The 23,240-nt window shown below is 58.2% G+C and overlaps 1 protein-coding gene across 2 annotated transcripts in view; it reads left to right on the forward strand.

The window, feature by feature from the left end:
• UNC5B (unc-5 netrin receptor B) overlaps window positions 1-23,240 on the forward strand; it is an 81,388-nt gene that overhangs the window by 49,687 nt on the left and 8,461 nt on the right. The window contains exons 2-12 of one of the 2 annotated variants that reach the window (XM_045878015.3): window positions 10,851-11,075; window positions 14,823-14,966; window positions 15,421-15,524; window positions 16,305-16,485; window positions 17,094-17,261; window positions 17,979-18,143; window positions 18,368-18,400; window positions 20,409-20,603; window positions 20,955-21,344; window positions 21,989-22,076; window positions 22,931-23,099. In XM_045878015.3, the coding sequence (XP_045733971.1) occupies window positions 10,851-11,075; window positions 14,823-14,966; window positions 15,421-15,524; window positions 16,305-16,485; window positions 17,094-17,261; window positions 17,979-18,143; window positions 18,368-18,400; window positions 20,409-20,603; window positions 20,955-21,344; window positions 21,989-22,076; window positions 22,931-23,099 (1,862 nt within the window). The remainder of the gene's footprint in view (window positions 1-10,850; window positions 11,076-14,822; window positions 14,967-15,420; window positions 15,525-16,304; window positions 16,486-17,093; window positions 17,262-17,978; window positions 18,144-18,367; window positions 18,401-20,408; window positions 20,604-20,954; window positions 21,345-21,988; window positions 22,077-22,930; window positions 23,100-23,240) is intronic. The other variant, XM_054508203.2, reaches the window with a different exon arrangement.

The following is a 23,240-nucleotide window of genomic DNA, read 5'->3' on the forward strand; positions in this document are numbered from 1 at the left end:
CCCCAGGAAGGCACAGCCACCATTTCTTACTGCAAAAAAAGCGATAATAAAACTTAGAGCACCGGGCTGCCTACCTGGCAAAATAGTTTCACACTTCTGACCCTGATGTTCCCGACAACCCTAGGGGGGCAAAGCAAGTAAAAGTGGCCCCATGTCCCAGAAGGCAAGAGTGAGGCCCAGAGGGAAGTGGCTCACCCAAGTTTGCTTCACGAGCAAATGACAGCACCATGAGTTTCAGCCCAAGAAAAGTACAAAGGATTATAGGGGCCTGGAGAATGAGCACTCTGTCCAGTAGTTCAGGTGGAAGTAGTCAAAGCATACTTCCTGGAGGAGGCGGGCTGGCTCCCTGACTAAGAAGGAGGGAGCTGCAGACATAGCTGTGGGTTTATTTCTGCACTGATGGTGGGTCTGCAGGCAGAGGGACATCATTGTGGGGCTAGGCTGGAGGCAGACGGAGCAGGAGTCTGGGAGTCAAGATGCGGGATCCTTAACCTTGAACTTTTGCAGCAAGCTTCCCATGGGTGTGCCTGAAGCTTGGCCAGAGCTCTCCAAGGCCCTACCACAGGTGTGATCAAGGGGAGATGAGGACGTCTGATGAATGAATGAAAGAGTGGGGGTGAGTCCCTGCCCACCACCCTGTCTCCCTTGACGTGTGCCTGACCAGCCATGTGGGTCTTCCCCTTGGCCTGTGGCGCCTGTCTCCCCACAGCTCCAGCGCTGACAACTCAGCTGTTCACCCAAGGCCAGGGCCAGGGTCTTCCCCACTGGTGGAACCAGAGAGAGGCAAGGTTAAGAGCGCTGGGCTGAGTGCCAGGATGCCCACGTTCCAGCCCAGCTTTGCTTCCCAACTGCTCTGTGATCTGAGACCAGTTACTCTGACCCCTGGGAGCCCGAGTCTATAAGGTCTGCCTCCCTCAGGGCCCATGGAACCTTGGCCTTGAGGAAGAAGCAGAACAGCAGTATGGGTGAAGACCAGGGTTGGACGCCACCTCCCCTTGCTCTCGGGGCCTGAGTGCAAACCCAGGTGGATTCCAGGCTCGGGAAAGGACAAGGAGGAGCCCCCGCACTGCTCCCCTTGTCCTCCACGGCTGGTGCTCTCAGCTTTCTCTTTCTCTGTCCCTCTCCCCCTGACTCCCCTCTACCTCTCTTCATCTCTCCTCCTTTGTCCCAGGCCCCATTTCACAGATTGGCCAAGGCCAGAGCCCGCCACCCTTTTTCTCCGGCCCTGCTGTGGTTTCCTTTGTGCGAATGTGATGCCCACATACTGCGGTTGGTGCAGCCACTGATGGGCGGTTTGCCCTTGGACAAGTCATTGCTCCTGTCTGGAAGGAAGGGCTTGGCCTCAGGTTTGAGGGCCCCGTAACCCAGGGTCTGAGCTGCCTCCTGGTGCCTGCCAGGTGGCCAACAACTAGCACTAGAGCAGGGTCTGGCCAGGCGTGGTGATGGTGCTGAGGGCGGCGGTGTGTGGGCCTTTGTCTCCCCTTTGCGAGGAGGGGTGGTTGTGCTCTAAGAACCGGCCTGACCCTGGCTTCCCAGGAGGGTATGCAGACACCTCGCCTGGAAGGACAGCAGGGACATAAGTACACCGCTGTACCCATGGGCTTTTTCACTTTTCCGGGGGACAGGGACAGGACCTTGGGCATCTTTCTGTCTAGCTCCCAAATGTGCCAAGCCAACCTGATGTCATTGCCTAGTGGCTCCCCACACCAGCGCTGCATCCTGCCGCTTCTCCAGCGACCCGGGATGCTGTGCCGGGGGGGCCGTCAGCCCACCTGGCCTGTGCCCGGGACGTGTAGGACTGTGCTGAGCGCCACAGAGATGCCTTGTGCATTTGGCTTGTGGTTTCAGGCTTCAGTTAAGGACCTTGCAAGGGAAACAGAATATACAACTGTATATGGTGGCCGTTCAGTAACAAAGTATGTGTCCTGTCTATAAAAGTCCGAGAGGACTGACGTCCTGTGTTAATTCTGGTAAGCTGGGGGGTGGGAATGGGTGGTTTTTATTTTCATTCTTATTTTTTCCTAAATGGTCATTAGGAAAGGCCAAGGGGGGGGAAAGTGTTTTCATTAGAAGGAAAAGGAGGATTTTTAAAATAAAGTTCCTCCTCCTGCCCTGGGAGTCTAGAGCCCAGTTTCTCTGCCTGCTCTGTTGCTCAGGTGCGGTGGGATTTTGAGGCCAGGCCACACCCTCTCTGCTCTCCATCCTAGAGGACAAGGATTTGATGGTCTCTGAGGTTCCATGGGTTAGCAGTGTCCTATAGGATCGGGTTTCCAAAGGGACTGCCTCCCAGAGCTCAGGTCAGCTCAACTTGTGTGCTTCTCTCCTCTCTGGCCACTCCCTCCCCCCTCCATCTGCCACCCCAGGTGTTGGAAGAAGTCCTGCATCCCCAGTAGGCCCAGCTAAACAAGCAAACAGGATTTCCAGGTTCTCCGGGATCTTGCCTTCCAGAGAGCAGACCTGTCCAGACACAGACAGGGAACAATCAAATACAGGAAGAAGGTATTCCAGAGAAAGCTGAACACTGTCAAGAAAAACAGACAAACAAGCAAAACAACAGAAAGCCCCAGGACAATTGGGATGGCATAGGGGAGAGCAGAGGAGGATTGGTGTACACGGGGTGGTCAGGGAGGGCCTCACTCAGGAGGGGCAGGTGGCACTGAGATCTCAGGGCGGAGAGTCGCTGCAGGAATACAGGGAGATTGGGCGGCGGCGCGTGTGCATTCCAGGAGAGAACAGCAAAGGCCCTGTGGTGGGAATAAAGGAGGCATGTTCAAGGGGCAGGAAACACACCCAGGGGCTTGGATCGCAGTGAGGATGGGTGAGCCTCTGAAGTCAGAGGGTTGGATGCTGGGTGGGACGTCATTCCAGGAGCAAATGGCCGCTGTCAGAGGGAGCAAGCAAGAGAGGGAGATGGATTTCTGTTTCACAGGATGGCCCCGCTGCGAGGAGCGCGGATTGCAGGGGGAAGTAGGGAGCACCATGAGGAGGTCCCAGCGGGAGGACATGGGCTTGGGGAGAGAAAGGGAGGCCTCCCTGGGAGGAGTAGGACTGGAGCAACTCAGACGCACCCATCCCAACTCTGAATAGAGGAGAGATGACCAAATAAAATAGAGGGTCCCCTAGGAGCCCGAGCCACGGCCATTGCCTTAGAGCATTGACATAAACAGCTCTGAGAAAGGAGTCTCTGTCCCAGCCTAGTGGCGGGGATCCCAGGGAGAGGGTGGCAGCCTGTGACCGTGGGTGGGGTCTGCGTGTGTCTGCTGCTGTGAGCGTGTGTGTGTGTCTCAGTGTGACATCTTGGGGTCTGCACCAGGCTAGCAACAGGTCGCTCCAGGCTAGGATGGATCTCTGTTTGGCTGGGGCGTCCAGAACAAGTCTGGGACTTGTCAGGCCCACAGAGGTAGGAAGGCCAGGTGCTGGGGTGAGGACGCCCAGACCCTCTTCCCTTTGGCAAGCTAGTGAACTCTGGAGAGACTCTATTCGCTCATCTGCAAAATGGGCAGGAAAATAGCTGCCCCCTGCTAATCCCTCAGGGGCATTGTGGGCCAAAGGAGGCCAGTGGTTTAACAAGAAGAGCTTTGGGTCTCTCATTAGCTGTGAGCCTGAGCAAGTCCTTTTATTTCCTTGAGCCTCAGTCTCCTCCTCCGTGAAATGGAACATCTAGTTCACAGGATTATTGTATTGATGATGTTTGTTATCACACTGCGTGTTGGTGAAAGGTTATTATCTGGAATGTGATGCATAAGAGGGCTTTGAGCCCCTTGTCTGAGAAAAGAGACGGAAGCAGAATGCCCCCTCCTTAGGGCCCAAGCGTCCAGGCATAGTGACACCCTGGGACCTAGGGCTTGGAAGAGGAGCCAGAAATTAGCCCTAGAGAGGCCCAGGCTGAGGGAGTCCAGTGGCTGAAGGAAAGGTGTGGGAGGAGGGTCTGGCCTCCCCAGGGACCACTGAGAGTCTGAGGGTAGGCCCAGTAACCATAGTGTCCCTCCTGACTTTGTAAGTCGTGTGGCCCCCAATAAAATGGGGCCCGGACTCCATTCCAGGAATCGGTGCCTCCCATCAGCTCCTTCACTTGCCCTCACTTGCCCCTGAGTCCTTCCATTTCTCAGGGTCAGCCAGACACCCCCCTTCAGGATGCAAGCTGCTGTCCCAGCTGGCCCTCACGGCGAGGCCACTTCCTGTGGCCAGCACAGGAAGTGATGTCATGGGCACAGGCGGGTCTACAGAGGGTGTGGGAAAAGGGCTGTGCAAGGGGCCTCTTTTGTTAGGAGTAACCCAGCGTCCCCCAAGCCCGCCAGCCCCCATTTGTCATCAGTAACGGCCATTGTAACTGCCTCTGAGGGGGGCCCCAGCCTGAACCCCACAGCTGCCAGAAGCCAGGGCCAGATGGAAGAAGGGCTTTGTGTCCAGGGAGGGGTCCTTCCATGGGGGGTTTATGTGTTTTTAAAACATAATAATAAGTGGGCTCCTTCCCCCCCACTCTCCACACTCCCCACTGAGCACATCAGCCTCTCGGTGAATGGAAGAGATTTTCCATGCAGTGGGAGGTCAAGTCTGGCGAGAATCAGCCCGCGTCCAGGGGCCAGAGAGACTGTGATTGCTGATGATGAATGTGCCCAGTGTGGGGTGTTTCTCTCTCCCTCACCTCCCGCCTGCTCCCCTCTTCCCTCCCAGCCCTGCCCGTGGGCGTGGGCGCCACCTCAACGCCAGCCAGCCCTGGAGACGCACAGCCCTGCTCAGCTACAGATGCCCACCTCCTGCTGCTGAGCCTCGGGGTCTCCGGGCTGGCCTTGTCACCCACCTGGGGACACAAACCACTGGGTGGGGGTTTCAAGGCCCTCCATACCAAACCCCTGCAGCCTCGTGCTGAGGTCTCTGCCTTGGGCAAGACCAGAGGTGGCCCCGGCTGAGATGGGTGGTAATGAGTTTCCATCCCAGGCAGGGGGAATACGGGGACCAAATGTTTGCCCCCAGCCCTGCCCTGGCTGTGCTGTCTACCCTCTTCAGCCCCCAAGCGGTAACTGCACCCTGGTCCAGCTTGGCTATTGATTTGCTGTGTGATGTTGATTAGTCACTTTCCCTCTCTGAGCTGGTGGAATGTAGGGCTCCAGGCCCCTCTGATTGTGCCTTTCTATGCTTCTGCCTGTTCTCTTTCTTACAAATGGCCCCAAGAGGTAAAACAACCTTCCTGAGGTCTCGGTGGCAGAGTGGGGATTCGAACCCATCCCTCTCAGGGTCCCCATAAGGGAAGCAGAAGCCCTCTGGCTTCCCTGGGTATCTGGTGATAGTCTCCCTTTCAAAAATGTCTGAACACTGTCGTTCTGGCTTCTCCCTCCCCTCGGGGGTAGCTCTGGAAAATACACTTTCTTCACTTTGGCTCTGAAGCTACTTCCTTCACCTCCAAGGGCCTGGCTCCTGCTTATTCTAGTGGCTTAGATGCTGGCACCTCTTAAGCAAGCCCATGGCCTTGACTTCCTCCCTGCCAAGTGGGAGCCTGTGTCCCCACACTGGGCCCTGCCCAGGCCCAGCCCCTGGGAGGGAGCACCCTGGCGGGTGGGGATCGGGCTGGGTTCCCGGTTCTGTCCGGCAGGCTCCACTCCCCTCCTAGGGGCCGGTTACTTAGTCCTGAACACCGTGGGGGACACCAAGGAAGGTGCGGTGTGCTCCCTGTTCTCCAGAGCAGCCACCAAAACTGCTAAGGAACCTTGGAGCTGCTGGAAGCAGGGACGTGCCTGCCGGACCCCACCCTGGTCATCCCTCCTCCCCACATTTTAAGTGGGTTGGGAGCAAAATGGAACTTGTCCGTGAGGAAGCCAGGTTGGTGGTGAGGGGGTGCAAAACTGTGTCTCGTGAATATTTGAAAGCAGGGTGAGAAGGCCAGGGAAGGCAGCTCCGCACTCCAGAGGAACCACTCTTCTGTGGAACCTCAGAAGTTAAAATTGTAGCAATGGTTGGAACCTCAGACAGCGAATTTCAGTTGAAAGTAAGAAGGACTTTTCTGTTAGGTCTGTTCAAAGGAGAAAAGCAGCGGTGAGTCCCTGGAGGGATGTGAGTCAAGATTGGATGGAGTGGATGGGGGGGTGTTGTACAAGACGGCCCTTACAGTAACCTGTCTCCCTGCGAATCCACATCCACGTGACACCACCCGACAAGGGCCCTCAGGCAGCTGTAGGTAAATTGGAAGTGAGGGTTTGAATGGCGCCCACCAGAGGTCCAACCTGGAGGTGCTGGTGGTCCTGGTGAGCTGAGGCCTGGGGTAGGAGGGCCTGGGCTTGGTTGGCGGAGCCTAGCAGCAAAGAGTGCCGTAGGACCACGGTCTGTGCGGGGCCTTTGAGCGAGGATTAACAGTGGCAAAAAAGGTGACCACGCTTGAAGGAAATTCGCTTCAGGAATTAAAAATGGACCCAGTGGGACACCATCCTACACGGACAGATTCCACGGTAAGGCACCTTCCAATCTCAACGTGATCGAACCAGAGTAAGGCTTGAGAGATTGGTTCCAGCAGCTTCCCGGTGTTCGAGATGGGGGCTGTGAGGTCAGAGGAAGGCCAGCGGCGACACCAGCCCCCAGCTGGGATGCAGACCCAGACTTCCTGGCGTTTTCCCGCGTCTGACCGGCTGCGGTTACATCTATTCGAGGATGCGCCCTCCTACCTTCATCCTGGGATAGCCAGGCCGTTCGTGTATGTGGCTTTAAAGGCAGGTTGCCTTTTAAATGAGTTCTGCTGTTAGAAAAATGCACTTGACATGGGATATTTTCCCGCCAGCCGGAACTCCAGATCCGGATCCAGCCTGGCAGAAGCAGGCTGTCCTCCGCTGGGGGCTCTTCTCGGGTGTTTGAGTCTCCTCTGTGAAGAGCTGTAGCGAAGCCAGGGTGACAGGTGACAGGGAGAGATGGCCCTTCCTCCCACTGACCAGGGGACCTTGCCATGGGGCAAGTCCCTGGGTGCCCCATGTCTTCATCTGGAAAATGGGAAGATAATCGTCACCTTGGGGGTTGTGGGAAGTAAATTGGGCAAAATATTTAAAGTACGTGCCACATAGTGGAAGCAAATGCCAATTCCAATTCAGAAGTCAGATTCAGGTACCCGAATGCCTGGATTTGCCCCTTCGCTCTCTGCTGCTTCCTGGCTGTGCAGCCCTGTGCCAGGTACTTCGTCTCTCGTGGCCTCCGTTTCCTCGTCTGTAGAAGGGGCATAATAATAGTTTCCCAAACGGTGTGCCAAAGCACCCCAGGGTGCTGCACACATTCCCAGGGGTGCTCTGGGAAATTATTCATCTTGGAGGAAAGACAGCTGTGCTGAACAGCTTGCTGGACACCTCCACAACTGTTTGCTCAAGATAGCTTTCAATTTCAACATTGTATCACACTTCTGTCCTTTACACAGCATCCTGTCTTTGCAGAGCTGGAAGTACTCTTGAGATAGACAATGAGGGTGGAGGGGCCAGTCTGATTCCAAGACTTGAGAAGCTGTGCCCAAGCCATGTGCACACCCCCCGTGACTAGCCAGTGTGGCTCTTTAGGAATGGAATACGAATCTTATTTTTACCTCTGATTTATGGGTATTGTTTTTTCAACGATATGGCTACCAAGTTGTTAGGAAGGACACACACACACACACACACACACACAAGCTGTTTGGATCTAACTATCTAATAAACAGGAATTTCTTTTCGCCTTGGGATAAAAATTACCAAGACACTAAAGACCAAAGAAGTTTCAGAAGCTCTGTGTGGGTTGATGCGAGACTCCGTAAGTTCAGCGGAAAGCTGCAGGCAGAGGAAGCCCCCCGGGGACCCTGAAACTCCATCACTCTTCTCCCTCTAGGCTGGCTCTCACCTGGAATGCCTGTGGAGCCTCCCTCAACTGCGAAGGCCCAAGCCAGGGGCCAAGCCAAGGAGAAGTGTCCACTAATGAGGGCGGGAGCCCAGCTTAGCAATTTTATTGAATTTGCATTCACTGAGCACCTACTACATGCCTGGCAAGCATACAGTCTGCCGGTGGTCCTCCTGTTCTCAGGTCAGACCTGGTCCTTCTTGTCTCTTGGCAACATCTGAATCCAGGACACCTGGGGGGTGGGGACGTTGCAAGTAGCTACATCGAGAACCCCCCTGCTTGGCCGGGCCGGAGAGGCACCGATGAGGATCCCCAGCCGCATCCCTGCCAAGGCCAGAGAGGAAGCTTTGTGCCAGGGTGGAGAGGAGAGGTGGGGCCAGGGGAAGCCAGGCTCGGGCCCTGCTGCACGAATGGATGTCTCGTGTTTACTTTCCTCCGCCGCGTCTGCGCCTGCTTTTTAAATGAGCCGCATTAGGGTTATAAAACCAAGTCATAAATACAGGCTGCAGTGCCGCAGAGAGCGAAGACAGCCATCACCTGGGGGCTGGGGGCCGCACGGTTAGAAAGGAGAGCTAGCAGGTGCCTGGACCCACGGGCTCCCATGCACCTTCTCTCCCACCCTCCAGAGGGAGGCCTGGTCCCCCCATTTCACGGATGAGGTGCCTGAGGTCAGGAAGGGTGACTTCAGACCCAGAGGTGGCTGTGTCTGAAGTCCGCGCCCTGCCTCACACCCCCCGTACCTGAGACCGAAGCAGGGTGATCGCAGCAGTTGGTGGGGGGGCTTGGAACCTTGCAGGTGCTCTGCTGCCCACAGGCCCTCCTGGCTCCACCCGCTCTCAGGCCCCTGGGAGACACTGTCCAGCTCACTGGGCACTGTTTCATCTTGCCATCAATTGCCCAAGCCCCCAGAGCCTAGGGGCTGCCAGTCTTCTACCTACAAAGAAGGGGTCTCCCTGCCTGGCAGAGGGAAGTGGGCGTGGAGAAGCCCTAGGATCCTCAGGGCTCTTCCCAGTTTAGCTGCCCGCTAGCCAGGGAGCCTCGGTCAGTCATTACCCCATGCAGATGGTCTTCATCTTCAAAACAAGGACCGTTCCAACCTTGCTGACCCTTTAATGAGAGAGCTCTTAGAGTTGTGGGGTCCTGGCTGGTGTCAGGATGTATCAGGATTCTCGGACGCGGGGACACTCACCATGTTACTGAGCTACTCCGGTGGCCAGCCGCGTGGGCAGCATCCCAGACGCCGGGGTCTGTTTATCAGGTTCAAACCTTGGCTCTGCCTCTTGCTAGCTCTGTGCCCTAGAGCAAGTTGCTTCACGACTCGGAGCCTCAGTTGCCCCACCTATAAACCAAAGACTAACATAAGTACCTTAGAGAGTTGTTGCAAGAGTTAGGTAGGCTGACTGCGTACAGTACTAGCAACACAGTACCTAATGCGAGGCGAACGTTAGTTGCCATTTTCATGCACCTACTATGTGCTAGACCCTCCTGGGCGCTCATGCTTATCTAGCTCGTGTGGTCCTCAAAGCAGCCCAGGGGAGGGTGTTTACCTCCCTGCCATCTTCAGAGACGAAGTAACGCGCTGGGAGTTAAAGGGCTATCCTAGGGTCACACAGAACATGCTAGGTGGAGCTGGATTCACACCTTCTTGCGGGCTTCCCCTTCGCTCCCGCAGATCACACACACACACACACACTCCACCCGGGACCGAGTGCCTGGAGCCAGTGACAACCTATCAGAGTGCCTGAATCCCCCCCCACCCCAAGTCTTAGCAGGCGCTCCTGGTCCACAAAGAGATGGCATGTTTTGTTCATTCTGCTCTTGGAGAACGGAGTGTCCCCTTGGCCCCTTTGCACCTAGGGGCCAACGCATGGCCCATCATGGCCTCCTGGGTTGGGGGATAAGTGCCTCCTGGGCCGCCCCCCCACTTGAGGGACTGGCTTGTGCAACAGTAGCAGGCCGTGGCCGGCTACGAGGGGCTGGGCAGATGCACACTCCTGCAGTTTAATTCACTGTTCCCTCTGGAGCTTGGCCCCCCACTGCTTGTCCCAGCCGCCTGATTGTTTGGCGCTTGGTGTTGGAAAGTCAATTTTCCTAAGTGGATGGTGAACCAATGGGCTGGCCTGGCCTGGTTTCCCTCCCTCCCAGCACTGCTGCTGGCCAGCCTCTCTCCCTTCCTGTTTGCCTCACCTCATGAGGCACTGTTGTTTCCAGGGAGGCGGGTGGGCCAGTGTTCCCATTTGGCCCCTTGTTGGGGAGGACGTTGTTGCAGGCACGGCCTATCTGCGTTCCCAGGCTCTGCAGTTTTCTTGTCTGTGGTTAGGGTGGAGGGTGTGGGTTTGGCTGAGGTGGGAAAGGCTAAGGAGTGGGGCAGAGACACGGCCCAGAGGAGGGGAGGCTCTGTGTAAAGGCTGCTGGGGAGGTGGTCTCCCCGTCCATGCTGCTGCCTGCCTTGGGCATTCTGGAGGAGGAGGCCCGGTGGGGGTGCCAAGCTCCAAGGAACCCAGACCCGGTGCAGCCACCCGCCCCACCTCACCCCACCTCATGCCTCTGTGGGTCCTGGTTTGTCTCTCCACTTGCACCAGCCTGGCTGGCCGGGGCTGCAAAGGGCAGCTGTGACTTCAGGGCAGAGCTAGACTGCTTTGTGCTCCGGCCTCAGCCCCATTCCAGCCCTTCACGTCCTGGAGCATCACCGTGGGAAACTGGAGGGAGGCTCAGTAGGTCCAGGGCAGGGGACGCTGGGGAGGGCTAGAGGGGTATCCTCGTCCAGATGGATCACTTCAGCTCTCCAGGCCACCCCGACATCTCGATCTGTAAAGAAGTAGAATCGCCCAGTATCAGAGAGCCAGGACTGGCTCCAAAGCACAACCTCTTAAGAGCTGGGTGGGATGGGGAAACTGAGGCCCCCAGGAGTGCCAGACCTTGCCGGGGTCACAGAGGGCGTCCCGGCTGGTCTCCAGGCTGCCCATCCCCTCCTCTTAGCCTGCAGCCTCACGGAGCCCACCCTCCCTCCACAGGCACGGATTCTGGCAGCGAGGTGCTCCCCGACTCCTTCCCGTCGGCGCCGGCTGAGCCCCTGCCCCACTTCCTGCAGGAGCCCCAGGACGCCTACATCGTGAAGAACAAGCTGGTGGCGCTGCGCTGCCGCGCCTTCCCCGCCACACAGATCTACTTCAAGTGCAACGGCGAGTGGGTCAGCCAGAATGACCACGTCACGCAGGAGGGCCTGGATGAGGCCACGGGTGAGCCTGCCCCACTCGTCCGGTCACCCCCAAGACACCGGGGCCCAGGGGTGCCAGGGACGCTGGGTCGTGGGCCTGGCTCCACCCTGGGCTCCGTGTGAGACTTCACACAGCCATGGCTCCCCCTGGGCCTCAGTTTCCCCTCTGGGGTTCATCCTGGATCCGTATCTCCCCAACGGTTGACCACATGTCCCTGTCTGATTGGGTTACCAAATGGAAGAGCACCGAATCCTTTTCTCTCCACCTCCAGCTTACGTCAGGGAGCAATGGGGGGGCGGTGCTAGAGTTCTTACAGGCACACACGCACACCCCAGCACCTGCCATGCCCCTTGCATAATGAAGAGGAGCTGCCCTGTCTGCAGCCCTGGCCCCCAGCACGTACCCAGAATCCTAGATCATCGTTAGTGTCAGAGGGCCTCTGGGTTTGTGGGGAGCGATTCTGTTCCCGTTCGTGAGAAGGATGCATCTCCTCCATAGAGATCAGCTGTTTTCGGTTAAAAGACGAGGTTGATATTAGCAAGTAAATAACCATAGAGATGGTGCTAGGACATAGCCCAGATCCTGAGAGGAAGATGCACATGGGGTCCTGGGCACCCCCAGCAGTGCCCCCGAGGGCAGGTGTGGGCTTCTGTGTCCCCAGGCCCCTCAGGGGGTCCTTTCCAGGGCTCAGGCCAGGGAGCGGGGCCATGCTGCTGCTGGTGACCTGCAGGTGGCCAGTGTCAGGCAGCCCAGCCAGGCCCGGGTTCCCAGGACCCCTCGCCCCACAGCCCGCCTCTGCTGTGGTCTTGCTGTTACCAGCTCTTCCCTCATCCTTCTCTCCCTTCTTTTTCAGCCTTCTCTTGTTTCCTTCTGTCTCTCCGGCCTCTCCGTTCTCACCCCTGTCTCTCTGTGTCTGTCTTCCCTTATGTCTGTCTCTGTCTCCCCCACAACATGCTCTCTCTCATTCTCTCTCCTTTCTCCCTCCTTCCAACTTCGTTTTTCTGTGAAAAGCTCGCAGATTTCAGAACCACCCAGACTTAAAACCATACCCCAGAATGTACCTAATGCCATTCAACTGTATATGCTAAAATGGTAAGTTTTAGATTATATATATATTTTACCAACATTTTGAAAGAATTTTAGAAAATAGATTTGGAGTCTTATGCGCCCCCAAAATCTAAAAAATAAAATAAGCGATTTTTAAAAGAGAGAAAAAAGAAACCTACCCCAGCTGCTCCCAGTCTGTGGTTGTGTGACTCTGGGAAGTCCGTCACCCTCTCTGAGCCCCACTTCCTCTCCTTGTAAACTGGGATGTTAACAGAAGGTCCCCATGGGGGTGGAACACGGTGGGGCCTGCAGTGTTGAGCATAGTGTCAGGAGCCAGCAGGCACTCAGTAAACCCCATTTCTTCTATCCTCTTTCTGGCTTTTTCTTGGCCTCTTTCCTCTCGAAACCTATCCTTATTTCTCTGTCCCCCTGAGCCCCTCTGGCCCTGATCGGAGGTCAGTGGTGGGGGTCTAGACCGAGCAAAGGGATGGTGTACCCTGCTGGGGCCTCTCACAAACCCTGCAATTACAAGTAATAGTAACAGCATGGCTCCTTCTCCCCTGCTACCAGGCACGCGAGCCCTGCCAGGCCCCGAAATTGGGGCACTCTGGTCCCCATTAGCGACAAAGAATAGACCGTTGTCCTGTGGGCGTTCCCTTGGCGGCCGTGTGGCTGGTTCCTCCTCAGCCTCCTGCTCCCCACCCTGGCACTCCTGGAGGCCCTGGAAGAACAGAGGATGACAGCTGGGGGCCAGAAGAGCCGAGACAAGCCCCCCAGCCACCAGCTCATGCCGGGTTGGGGCAAGCAGCCCAAGCCTGGGTGTCCCCGCCTGGGCGACTGAAATTCCTTGTCCCCTCTCTGTCTGCTGGTGATCATCACCAAGGTGTTGAGCCCCACTGGGTGATGGTTTGTCTGTCCAGCTGTTGGGGGCTTCTGGATGGATGACCCCCTTGAGAGGAACCCCCCCTTCCAGTTTCACAGCCCGGTGAATGAGGGGCGGGGCACCCGGCTGTGCTGGCCTGGGTGACGCTGCTTCGCTGGTCGAGCCAGGACTCCGGGCAGCCACTGTGAGCAGGCCCAGCCAGTCCCCCAGGAGCAGCCTCTTCCCTCCCGATGCTCCCCGATGGCAGACCCTCAGCCCCCTCCCACTTAGATCCCTGGGGTTTTCCTCACTGTCTGGGCTCCCAGTGCAAAGGCCATCCTACCCCATGATCCAGGAGAGCGAAGGCAATACACTTCACTGGGAGAGTAGAGCTCTAACCAGGCCAAGACTCAGGTAGCTGATCAGAGCTCTGCCGGCGCCTTGAGGTGGGACATCGGGCCTGCCACTGACCCTCTCTGAGCCTCCGTTTCTTCACATGTAGAAGGAAGGGGCTGCATGAGATCCACATGACCTTCCAGAGTAGATTTGTATTCAGCCTTGGCTGGGTGCTATGGCAGAGTGATTGTCATGCTGAGTGTCTTACCATGATGAGGGAACTGAGGCTCAGAGAGGCTGAGTAACTGAGTGAAGGTCACACAGCTGGGGAGTCAGGTTGGGGCCAGGATTCAGACCTGTCCAGCCATCCAACCCTACACTTGACCACCATGCCACAGTAGCACGGAGTGTTGGCAATCCTGCCCTTGAGGGGCTTATCAGAACCCATGTGTAAGCATGAGAGGATGAGCTGGTACACATGGCAGGGAGGAGCCGCTTTAGGGATTCTGAAAATGGGGGTAGTCAGGAAGGGCTTCCTGGAGGAGGAGGCCTTGCTGTCCTCCCACAAGCTTTGGGGAAGAGCTTTGGATGGTCATCCTAACCCAGAAGGCTTCGTTCCTTTTCTGAGCATAAGGGGCTTTGTCGAGGGTTGGCAGAAGAGTGACTGATCCTTCCTGGGCAGGCTGGTGGACCCAGTTATCCAGAGAGGCCTCCAGGCCCTAGTAGGGAGCTGTTGAGAGATTGGAGGGTTCCCAGGAAGAGGGGCCTCCCATCAGCTCCAGCTCCTACCCAGAGAGAGGCCACATGCTGTCTTCACATATTTGTGGAATACCTTTTCTGTGCCAGGTCCTGGGCCCCAGCAGTAAACAGGGCAAAGCCCTGCTTTATTCTCCTGCAGGAAATATGTAATTCATACATGACCACATCAATAGATGATACAGTTCCAGAGAGTGGTCAGTGCTGTGGGGAAACCAGGCTGGGCAGGGAAAGAGAACTGCACAGCCCAGTCATGCTCAGTGTGGTACTTGGGGGTGGGCCAGGGTTAGAGGGGCCTTCCCTCTAGAAGTGAGGCCCAGCCCAAAGCTGATGGTGACTGGGAGTCCATTGGCTGCAGGGGGGACAGAAGAGAGTTCCAGGCAGGGAACTGGATGTGCAAAGGCCCTGTGGCTGCGGGGAAGATGCCCAGGGAGGCTGTGGCGGATAGACGGTGTAGGGCCTGGCAGCCATGTGGAGGATTGAGGTCTTTGTGTTGTGAGGACCGGAGGCACAACCAGGGGAGTGACGTGGCATTTGTGCATTTTGCAGAGCACTCCCCGGCTTTAGGGCACGGCATGGCTGGCACGGGGGCAGAGGGCTTGCACTAGCCGGGGCAGTCTTCGGGGGAGTGGCAGTGGCGGCTCGGGCCAGGGAAATACATGGGAACGAGAGGCACTTGGCAGAAGAGAGACAGATGTCCCGGTGCCATGGCCCCTGCTTCCCATCCTCAGACCCGCCCCCTGCTGACATCCATCTCCCCCTCTCAGGCCTGCGGGTACGGGAGGTCCAGATCGAGGTGTCCCGGCAGCAGGTGGAGGAGCTGTTCGGGCTGGAGGATTACTGGTGCCAGTGCGTGGCCTGGAGCTCCGCCGGCACCACCAAGAGTCGCCGGGCCTACGTCCGCATCGCATGTACGCCGTCCCAACCCCCACCCCCACCCCATTCCCCCGGGGCCCCTTCCCCTTGCCCGTGCCCCCCCCAGAAAGGAAGTTCCTCCTCTGTGGGGGCATCCCTGGCTGAAGATGCCCACCGCAGGGACGTCAGGGCCCGTGGGTGCCCGCTCAGAAGAAGCCTCCTAGACCCAGAACGGGGCCACCTCTGGCTTCAGGATTTCTAACGGCCCCTTTCACCTACTTCTGTAAAGGGAGCTGCCTGCTTCCACACCATCCTGGGTTGTTCTGTGCTTAGTATCCCAGAGTCAGGGAGGGAAACCTGTTCCCCCAGCTCCACCCACTTTGGTGACAAGGAAAGGCCCCAGGTTGAGCCCGTTCCCTTGGTGTGCACTCCCACCTAGTGGCTAGAGTGGGGCGCTTCAGGCTTTGGTTCCACCTCATTGTGCCTGGTGACCCCTCTTCCTTCTCCCAGACCTGCGCAAGAACTTCGATCAGGAGCCTCTGGGCAAGGAAGTGCCACTGGACCAGGAGGTTCTCCTGCAGTGCCGCCCACCGGAGGGGGTGCCTGTGGCTGAGGTGAGGGGGGACAAGGGGAATACTAGGCATGGCAGAGACCAGCCAGGCTTGGTATTTACTACCAGCCACGGTGCCTCAGCCTCCCAGAGCTCTCCCCATTTCATAGATGGGAATATCAAGGCTTGAGACAGAGAAGGGAACTACCACCTCTGCAGAACTCAGAATGTGTGGACCCCAGCCAGGCCCTCCACAGGCATAACCCCGAGGGATGGGGCAGAGCTGGGGCAAGATCCCCAAGGGCTACTTGGGCAGGCCCCAGGCTGTCTCTTGTAAGACTAAGCCTGTGGCCAAATCCTCCTTCCCCACCCAGAAGCCAAAGAGCCAGCTTTATGGACACCAGAGGGTCTCCATAATGCATGGGCCTAAACATGATGCACCCCACGTGGCCTTTGCCTTAATGGTGAAGGTATGCACTACTAGCTAATGCTTATTTTGCACGTCCGGGGAGCTAAGTACTATTCTTCACACTTTCCACACTAACGTGTTTGGTCCTTGCAACATCCCTATGGGGTAGATGCTAATAAATGCCGCCCTCTGTTTGATGAAATTGAGGCCGTCCAGCTGCTGGGTGGTTGTCCCAAGCACTGGGTTCTGTACCCCCCAGCACAGGGCTTGGCCCGTGGAGGGCCTGCCTCACTGTGTCCCCACCATGGGCGGCCCTGCATAGAACTGCTGTCCTGGTTTTGGCTGCCCTCCCTTCCCCTCCACAGAGGGCCCACTCCCCGGGATGCAGGTGAGTAGGCAGCGGGCCCTCATGCCCCCACAACCGCACTCCTGCAGGTGGAGTGGCTGAAGAATGAGGACATCATCGACCCCACCGAGGACACCAACTTCCTGCTCACCATCGACCACAACCTCATCATCCGCCAGGCCCGCCTGTCGGACACGGCCAACTACACCTGTGTGGCCAAGAACATTGTAGCCAAGCGCCGCAGCACCACCGCCACCATCACCGTCTACGGTACGGCCCACCCAGGGGCAGCCGGGCCATCTGCCCACTCACCGCATCCTGCCCAGGAGGCCAGCAGGGCCCCGGTGGACAGCTGGGCGGCTGAGGCCCAGAGAGGGGAGGTGCCTTCACCGAGATCACACAGCCAAGCTAGCAGTCAAGTCGGGCCCTCCTGGGTTTGGGGTTGGAACGGGGCCCAGTCGGTATCCTCATGCCCGAGCCTGGCATCCCAGCAGAGTGAGGAGCGGCCGCCTCGGCCTGCAGTCTCTTCCTTGCTGTTCCCTTGGGCAGGAGGGGCAGAGCCATAGCTAAGATGCCTCGAGTGTGGTAGAAAGAACCCTATTTCGGGCTCCATTACCGGGTGACCTTGGGTAAGCGTCAGCGCTCTCTGGACCATCGTTTGTCATTGTACAATGAAGCTGGGGATAGACCGTGACCTCCCTGGTCCCCTCTGGTGCTGATGGCTGTAGCCCAGATCTGTCCCCAGTGCTACGGCAGGAGGGGTCCAGTTAGGAAAGGCCAGGCCTCAGCAGAAGGGCCTCGTGGGGGCTGGAGATGGGGTTAGGGGGCCCACAGGTCGCAGGGCCAGGCCCGGCAGGTGACACCCGCTGCCCTCGCAGTGAACGGTGGCTGGTCCAGCTGGGCAGAGTGGTCGCCCTGCTCCAACCGCTGCGGCCGTGGCTGGCAGAAGCGCACGCGGACCTGCACCAACCCGGCCCCGCTCAATGGAGGCGCCTTTTGTGAGGGCCAGGCCTTCCAAAAGACCGCCTGCACCACCGTGTGCCCAGGTAAGGCCGCAGGCCAGCCGGCAGCCTGCCCACCCCGGTTCCCAGCCCAGTTCCCAGCCCCACTTTCTGTGCTGTGTCGGCTGCCACGCTCAGGATGGCCGTTCTCTCCCCATTGTGGGGGGCAGAAGGGGCTTGTCCTGGGGCCCGCAGCTGGCGGAGCAGGCCAGATGGGATGCCGCGGCCTCTGGCCTCTCAGTCTGTGCCCGGCTGCTAAAGAGACAGACAGAGGCACAGAGCTGCCATTGGAGGGGTGGGCTCTCCTGCCCCCAGGCTGAAGGTTCTCGGTGTCAGCCCCCAGGGCCAGGGTCCCAGTACTGCCTGGGGTCTGTAGGAGCCTGTGCTCCTGCCCTTGACCTAGACACGTCTTGCCCGCCACCCCTAATCCTGCAAAGGTCCTCTCTTCTCCTCTCATCTTCGCCTCACCCTGCGCGTCCCCTTCCGTGGGTCCCTTGCATGCCTGGTTTTATCCCGGCTCTTATGTTCTTGTGTGTTTGCCTTGGGTTTGAATCCCTGTGAGTGCCTTGGGCTGCGTCTGTGTGAGGGACCATGTGTGTGTGTGTTCTGCCCGCCCACCCAGCGCCCCCGGCCGCACTGGCACAGGGCCCCGTGGCTGGGGGTGGCTGTGCTTGCGTCTGGCTCCCTCTCCTGCCGTAGCGCGCGGGGACATGTGTGCGGAACCGCACTGTGTCCCACGTGCTGTGTGCCGTGCTCCCACAGTCGACGGAGCGTGGACGGAGTGGAGCAAGTGGTCGGCCTGCAGCACCGAGTGTGCCCACTGGCGCAGCCGAGAGTGCATGGCGCCCCCGCCCCAGAACGGAGGCCGAGACTGCAGCGGGACCCTGCTCGACTCCAAGAACTGCACGGACGGGCTGTGCGTGCAGAGTGAGTCCTTGGGACAGCAGGGCCCCCTGGGGGTGGGGGCTCGAGCCGGATGAGTGGGGCCCCCCCAGCCTGCCTCAGGCATCCGGTGCAGGCTGCGGTGGAGCAGCCCCTGGGGGCCTCTGCCCACTCGCCACATGCATCATCTCATCTGCGCGTTTCCTGTCACCTCACCACCCGTTCTCTGCCACCTGTGTCATTGTCTTTCCCTTTATTTCCCTCGACAGATAAGAAAACTCTAAGTGACCCCAAAAGCCACCGTAAGTCCCATTTCATGGTTGTCCTCTTTCCTCTGGGGGATCCCTGGCTCTCCTTGACTGGCTTTTCCAGGGTGTGGGGTGCAGGGCAGGGTGGGGGACAGGGAGACTCGAAGGTGCCCCCTCACCCACCCTCCGTGGGGTCCCCCGGCCCCCGGTGCTGCACGCGTCACGACCTCCATCGCGTGCAGACAGGCAGACCAGCAGCTGACAGAAAGGACACCGTCCCGAGCCTCCCGTGATGGAAGAAGATGGGACTCAGAGAGAGGAAGGGGCTGACTGGGGATCCAGCCAGGATTTGAATCTAACTAGTTATGTGGCCAAAGCTGGTGCTCTTAGCCTTGCACCCTCAGCTTTCCTCTCTGTGACAGGGCCAGCACCCAGGCCCACACTGTCAACCCGGAGCCCCTCACTGTACCCCCAACAGCGGGACTAGGTTCTCCAGGAAACCCACTGCCCAGCGTCAGCCCCAAGGGGCTGGTCAGCTTCCTCCCCAGCCTGTGCTGTGGCAGTCCCAGAGCAGTAAAGCTGCTCAGGCAGATTGGCCTGTGGTAATTAAACCGTAATTTCCAAATAATTCCAGAATCATAAAATCAACAGTGAGGCCCTGGGCCCAGCTCAGAGCGGGGACTGGGCCGGTGTCCCCCCGTGGTCAGGGAGAACATCAGGAGGCAGAGCCAAGCCCTTGAGGGCCTCCTCTGGCAGCTCTCCCGGGGGCCAGGAACCTCCGGGAGCCCAAAAATGAGGGCGACTGAGGAGAGATGGGGCCAGAAGGCGGCGGAAGCAGGCAGATGCCAGGACTGAGCCACGCCCTGCCTGCCGAAGGCTCAGTCTGCACCAGGGAAGTGGGGCTTGGAAGGGTCCAGGCAGGGAAAGCAGGCCTACTTTTCTGAGGCCTCCCCACCCCCCAGGAGGGGAGACGGGACTTGTGCTTCCTGGAGCTCCCAAAACAAACAAGAAGGAAGAGCAGGTATCTGGGCTCAGCCTGTGTGCTGTCCCGTGTGGTAGCCACTGGCCACGGGTCGCTCTCTCAACTTCTGTTAACTTAGTTAAAATTAAATACATTGTTAAAGATCTAGTTCCTCGGGTGCCTGGGTGGCTCAGATGGTTAAGCGTCTGCCTTCGGCTCAGGTCATGATCCCAGGGTCCTGGGATCGAGTCCTGCATCGGGCTCCCTGCTCCTTGGGAGCCTGCTTCTCTCTCTCTCTCTCTCTCTCTGTCTCTCATGAATAAATAAATAAACTCTTTAAAAAAAAAAAAAAAGATCTAGTTCCTCAGTCACACCGGCCACATTTTCGTGGCTGTCACATGGGACAACACAGACATAGAACGTGCATCGCTGTGGAAAGCTTGGTTGGATGGCACTGCCGTGTAGACCCTCCCTCTTAACCCTGACACCTTCCTGCCTGGCCCGTACAGGGGTATTTGCAGCTGGGTAGCGGCCTGCCTGGGGGAGGGAAGTGAGCTGTGGGTGGCCTCCCTGAGCCCCTTCCTTCCCCTCCACCTGCTCTCCTCCTCTCCACCACATCGCCTTGCATCTCATTCCCTCCTCATGCTCCTTCTCTGCCTCCATCCCCACCCCCACCCCCAGCAGAGGATGGAAGTTGAGCTCAGGAAGTTGAGCTCTCTGCTGCAGAGAGTTCTGGGAGCCGGGACCTCTGGCCTGAGGATATGCCGCAGGCTGCAATGGGGCCCTCAGTTAACCTCCTGGCCAGGACAGGACAGACTCAGCCACAGCCCTTGTCTCTTTGTCAGCAATGAGCCATGAGTTCACTGTTGGGACAGACCACGAGTCATTTTGCCTGTCTTTCAGCACTGGGAGGAAAGCAGGGCAGGGGACTTGAGGCCATTTTACTTGCAGAGACCGATGTGCAGAGTGGTTCAGGCTTGCTTGAGGTCCCGGCCAGTCGTGGGGGGGCTGAGACTAGGACCTAGCATAGCGCAGGTCTGTCCTGGGACCTGGGTCTCTGCCCCGGGACCTGGGTCTCACGCAGCTCTCCTGTGCCCGCAGTGCTGGAGTCCTCGGGGGACGTGGCGCTGTACGCAGGCCTCGTGGTGTCCGCCTTCGTGGTCGTGGGCGTCCTCATGGTGGTGGGCGTGGTGGTATACCGCCGTAACTGCCGGGACTTCGACACTGACATCACCGACTCGTCCGCCGCCCTCACTGGCGGCTTCCACCCCGTCAACTTCAAGACTGCGAGGCCCAGTAAGCACCTGGGGATACTGGGAACGGGGGGGCAGATGCAGGCTGGGGCACCCAGAGGGGCAGGGCAGCTGGCCAGACCAGCCAGACCGCAGCGGGGGCTCTTGATCCCTCCCGGGGTTTTCCTAGACTTTGCTCTACAGATAACTGGATGAGTGTAGATCAGAGAGACACAGGGAAGAGGAACAGCCCAGGTGGTGAGTCCCCAAAGCTTCCTGCAGCAGATGACAGTTGAGCCTTTGGCAGCTGAACACTGGGTGGGATTTGGCAAGAGAAGGGCCCCCGGCAGGAGCAGAGGATGGGAGCCGGCCAGTGAGGCTCAGTTGGGTCTGACGGCAGCCCCGACCCCTGCAGATAATCCCCAGCTCCTGCACCCGTCGGCGCCCCCGGACCTCACGGCCAGTGCTGGCATCTACCGCGGGCCCGTGTATGCCCTGCAGGACTCAGCCGACAAGATCCCCATGACCACCTCACCCCTGCTGGACCCCCTGCCCAGTCTCAAGATCAAGGTCTACAACTCCAGCACCACCGGCTCTGGGCCAGGCCTGCCCGATGGGGCCGACCTGCTGGGGGTCCTGCCGTCCGGCACATACCCCGGCGATCTCACCCGGGATGCCCACTTCCTGCACCTGCGCAGTGCTAGCCTCGGCCCCCAGCAGCTCCTGGGCCTGCCCCGTGACCCGGGGAGCAGCGTCAGCGGCACTTTCGGCTGCCTGGGTGGCAGGCTCAGCATCCCGGGCACAGGTGGGCTCCTGCTCTGCTTGCCTCTCAGCCCGGCCTCAGCATGTCCCCTCTAGGCATCCCCAGCACCCCCTCCACCGATAGAAGCTAGGACTTCCCTGATCCCTTTTCTCAGATGGGAAACAAGAGGCCCAGGGGGAAGAAGGACAATAAAGTGGAAGACTTGGGGTCCAGGCCTTTCTCTGCCCCACTAAGGCAGGGGAACCTTCGACGAGCCACTCTGTAAACCTCATCTGCTAAGTGGGAGAGAATACCTCTTCGTAATTCAACAGACCTACAGAGCACCACTGGGAAGGCAGGGCTGCCCATCTCAGGCTGCAAAGGAAACTGGTAGTTTCCCAGTTTCAAACGGATCTGGGGCTGGAGCTGGCATTGGGGCCTTCTGACTTGGAGTCTCTGCCATCTTTATACCTTTCACAATGCCAGGGGCCCCTGTGTTACCCGACAAACTCACCACTGTCAGTGACCTGGTCTGTCCTTGTACCGAATCCCCAGAGTTTCTCTCTCCACCCCTTGTTGTTGACCACCTGGATTTTGGGAGTTGTATTTCCCCACCCCAGACCTAAGCTAGGAGCCACCCTCCCACCCCTGTTCTAAGCTCTTAGACTCCCTCCAGCCCCTCCCTGCTGACCTCCCTCTCCCCCTAGGGGTCAGCCTGCTGGTGCCCAATGGAGCCATCCCCCAGGGCAAGTTCTATGAGATGTACCTCCTTATCAACAAGGCAGAGAACACCCTGTGAGTAGAGAGACCTCAGTTCCGGCCTGGGCTGCCCCCCTCCTCTTCCTCTCCCTGCTACCTGTCCACCCTGGGTTCAGATATCATCATCCCCCACTCTGCGCCTGATCCTAAGGCCAGAGGTAGTCCTCCAAGGAAGACACTGACAGATCTTATTACATACAAAACCTGCTAGACTAATCACGAAACTGAAAGGCAATTGACAAAGTAGCTACCTTATGACAAAAGGTTAATATCCTTACTGTGTAAAGAGGCTTTGAACATTTCACTACAGAAGTGGTCAGAGGATATGAAGTGATTGACTCATACTCTCTCTGATGCACACACACACCCACACACACAGAGGCCAGTAGATTCTGAAAAAATATTCAGCCTAATTTGTAGTCAAAGAAATAGTAATTCAAACAGCCATGGGATATTAGGAGTTTTTTACTTCTTGAATTTACAGATTTTTTTTCATATGATAAAACCTTCATATTGACAAAAACGTGGGGACTCGGCCCCCCATGACACGCTGCTGGGAGCCCAGACTGGTAGCAGCTTTCTAGAGGGCAGTTTAGCAACACTTGTCCAAAACATCCCAAGAGCGCAGAACCCTTGAAAACGCGAACAAAAATACGGCTGTGAGAACTTGGCCGTGAACAGCAGAAATCTGAGAACAATCTTAAGGCCTGTGCCATCCTTCTGCCTCTCCTTAACCCCTAACCTCTGGGAGCCCCAGGGGAGGGGGTGGAGACCTGCCTTGGGCCACCCAGGAGCCAGGGCAGAGGCCAGAGCCCCACACCAGTCCCAGCCCTTGCTGAGCTTCCAGCCTCCCCTCACTGTCTGCCCCGTGCCCTCTGCCATCTCCCCAGCCCACTTTCAGAAGGGACCCAGACAGTACTGAGCCCCTCGGTGACCTGTGGGCCCACGGGCCTCCTGCTGTGCCGCCCCGTCATCCTCACGGTACCCCACTGTGCTGAAGTCAGCAATGGTGACTGGATCTTCCAGCTCAAGACCCAGGCCCACCAGGGCCACTGGGAGGTGAGGAGCCGAGGCTGGGAGGCCGGGCCCGCTATCTGAACCTGCTCTGGGAAGCCTCCAAAGCTGAGAGAAAGCCCCTTTTCTCTTGGCCCCGCCTGGGTGGACCTCTCCACGGCCGTGACCTGTGTGCTTCACCCTGCA

Source organism: Mirounga angustirostris, unplaced genomic scaffold, assembly GCF_029215605.1.
Source record: "Mirounga angustirostris isolate CCGP_5_RB_7025 unplaced genomic scaffold, mMirAng1.0.hap1 SCAF_6, whole genome shotgun sequence".
NCBI lineage: Eukaryota > Metazoa > Chordata > Mammalia > Carnivora > Phocidae > Mirounga > Mirounga angustirostris.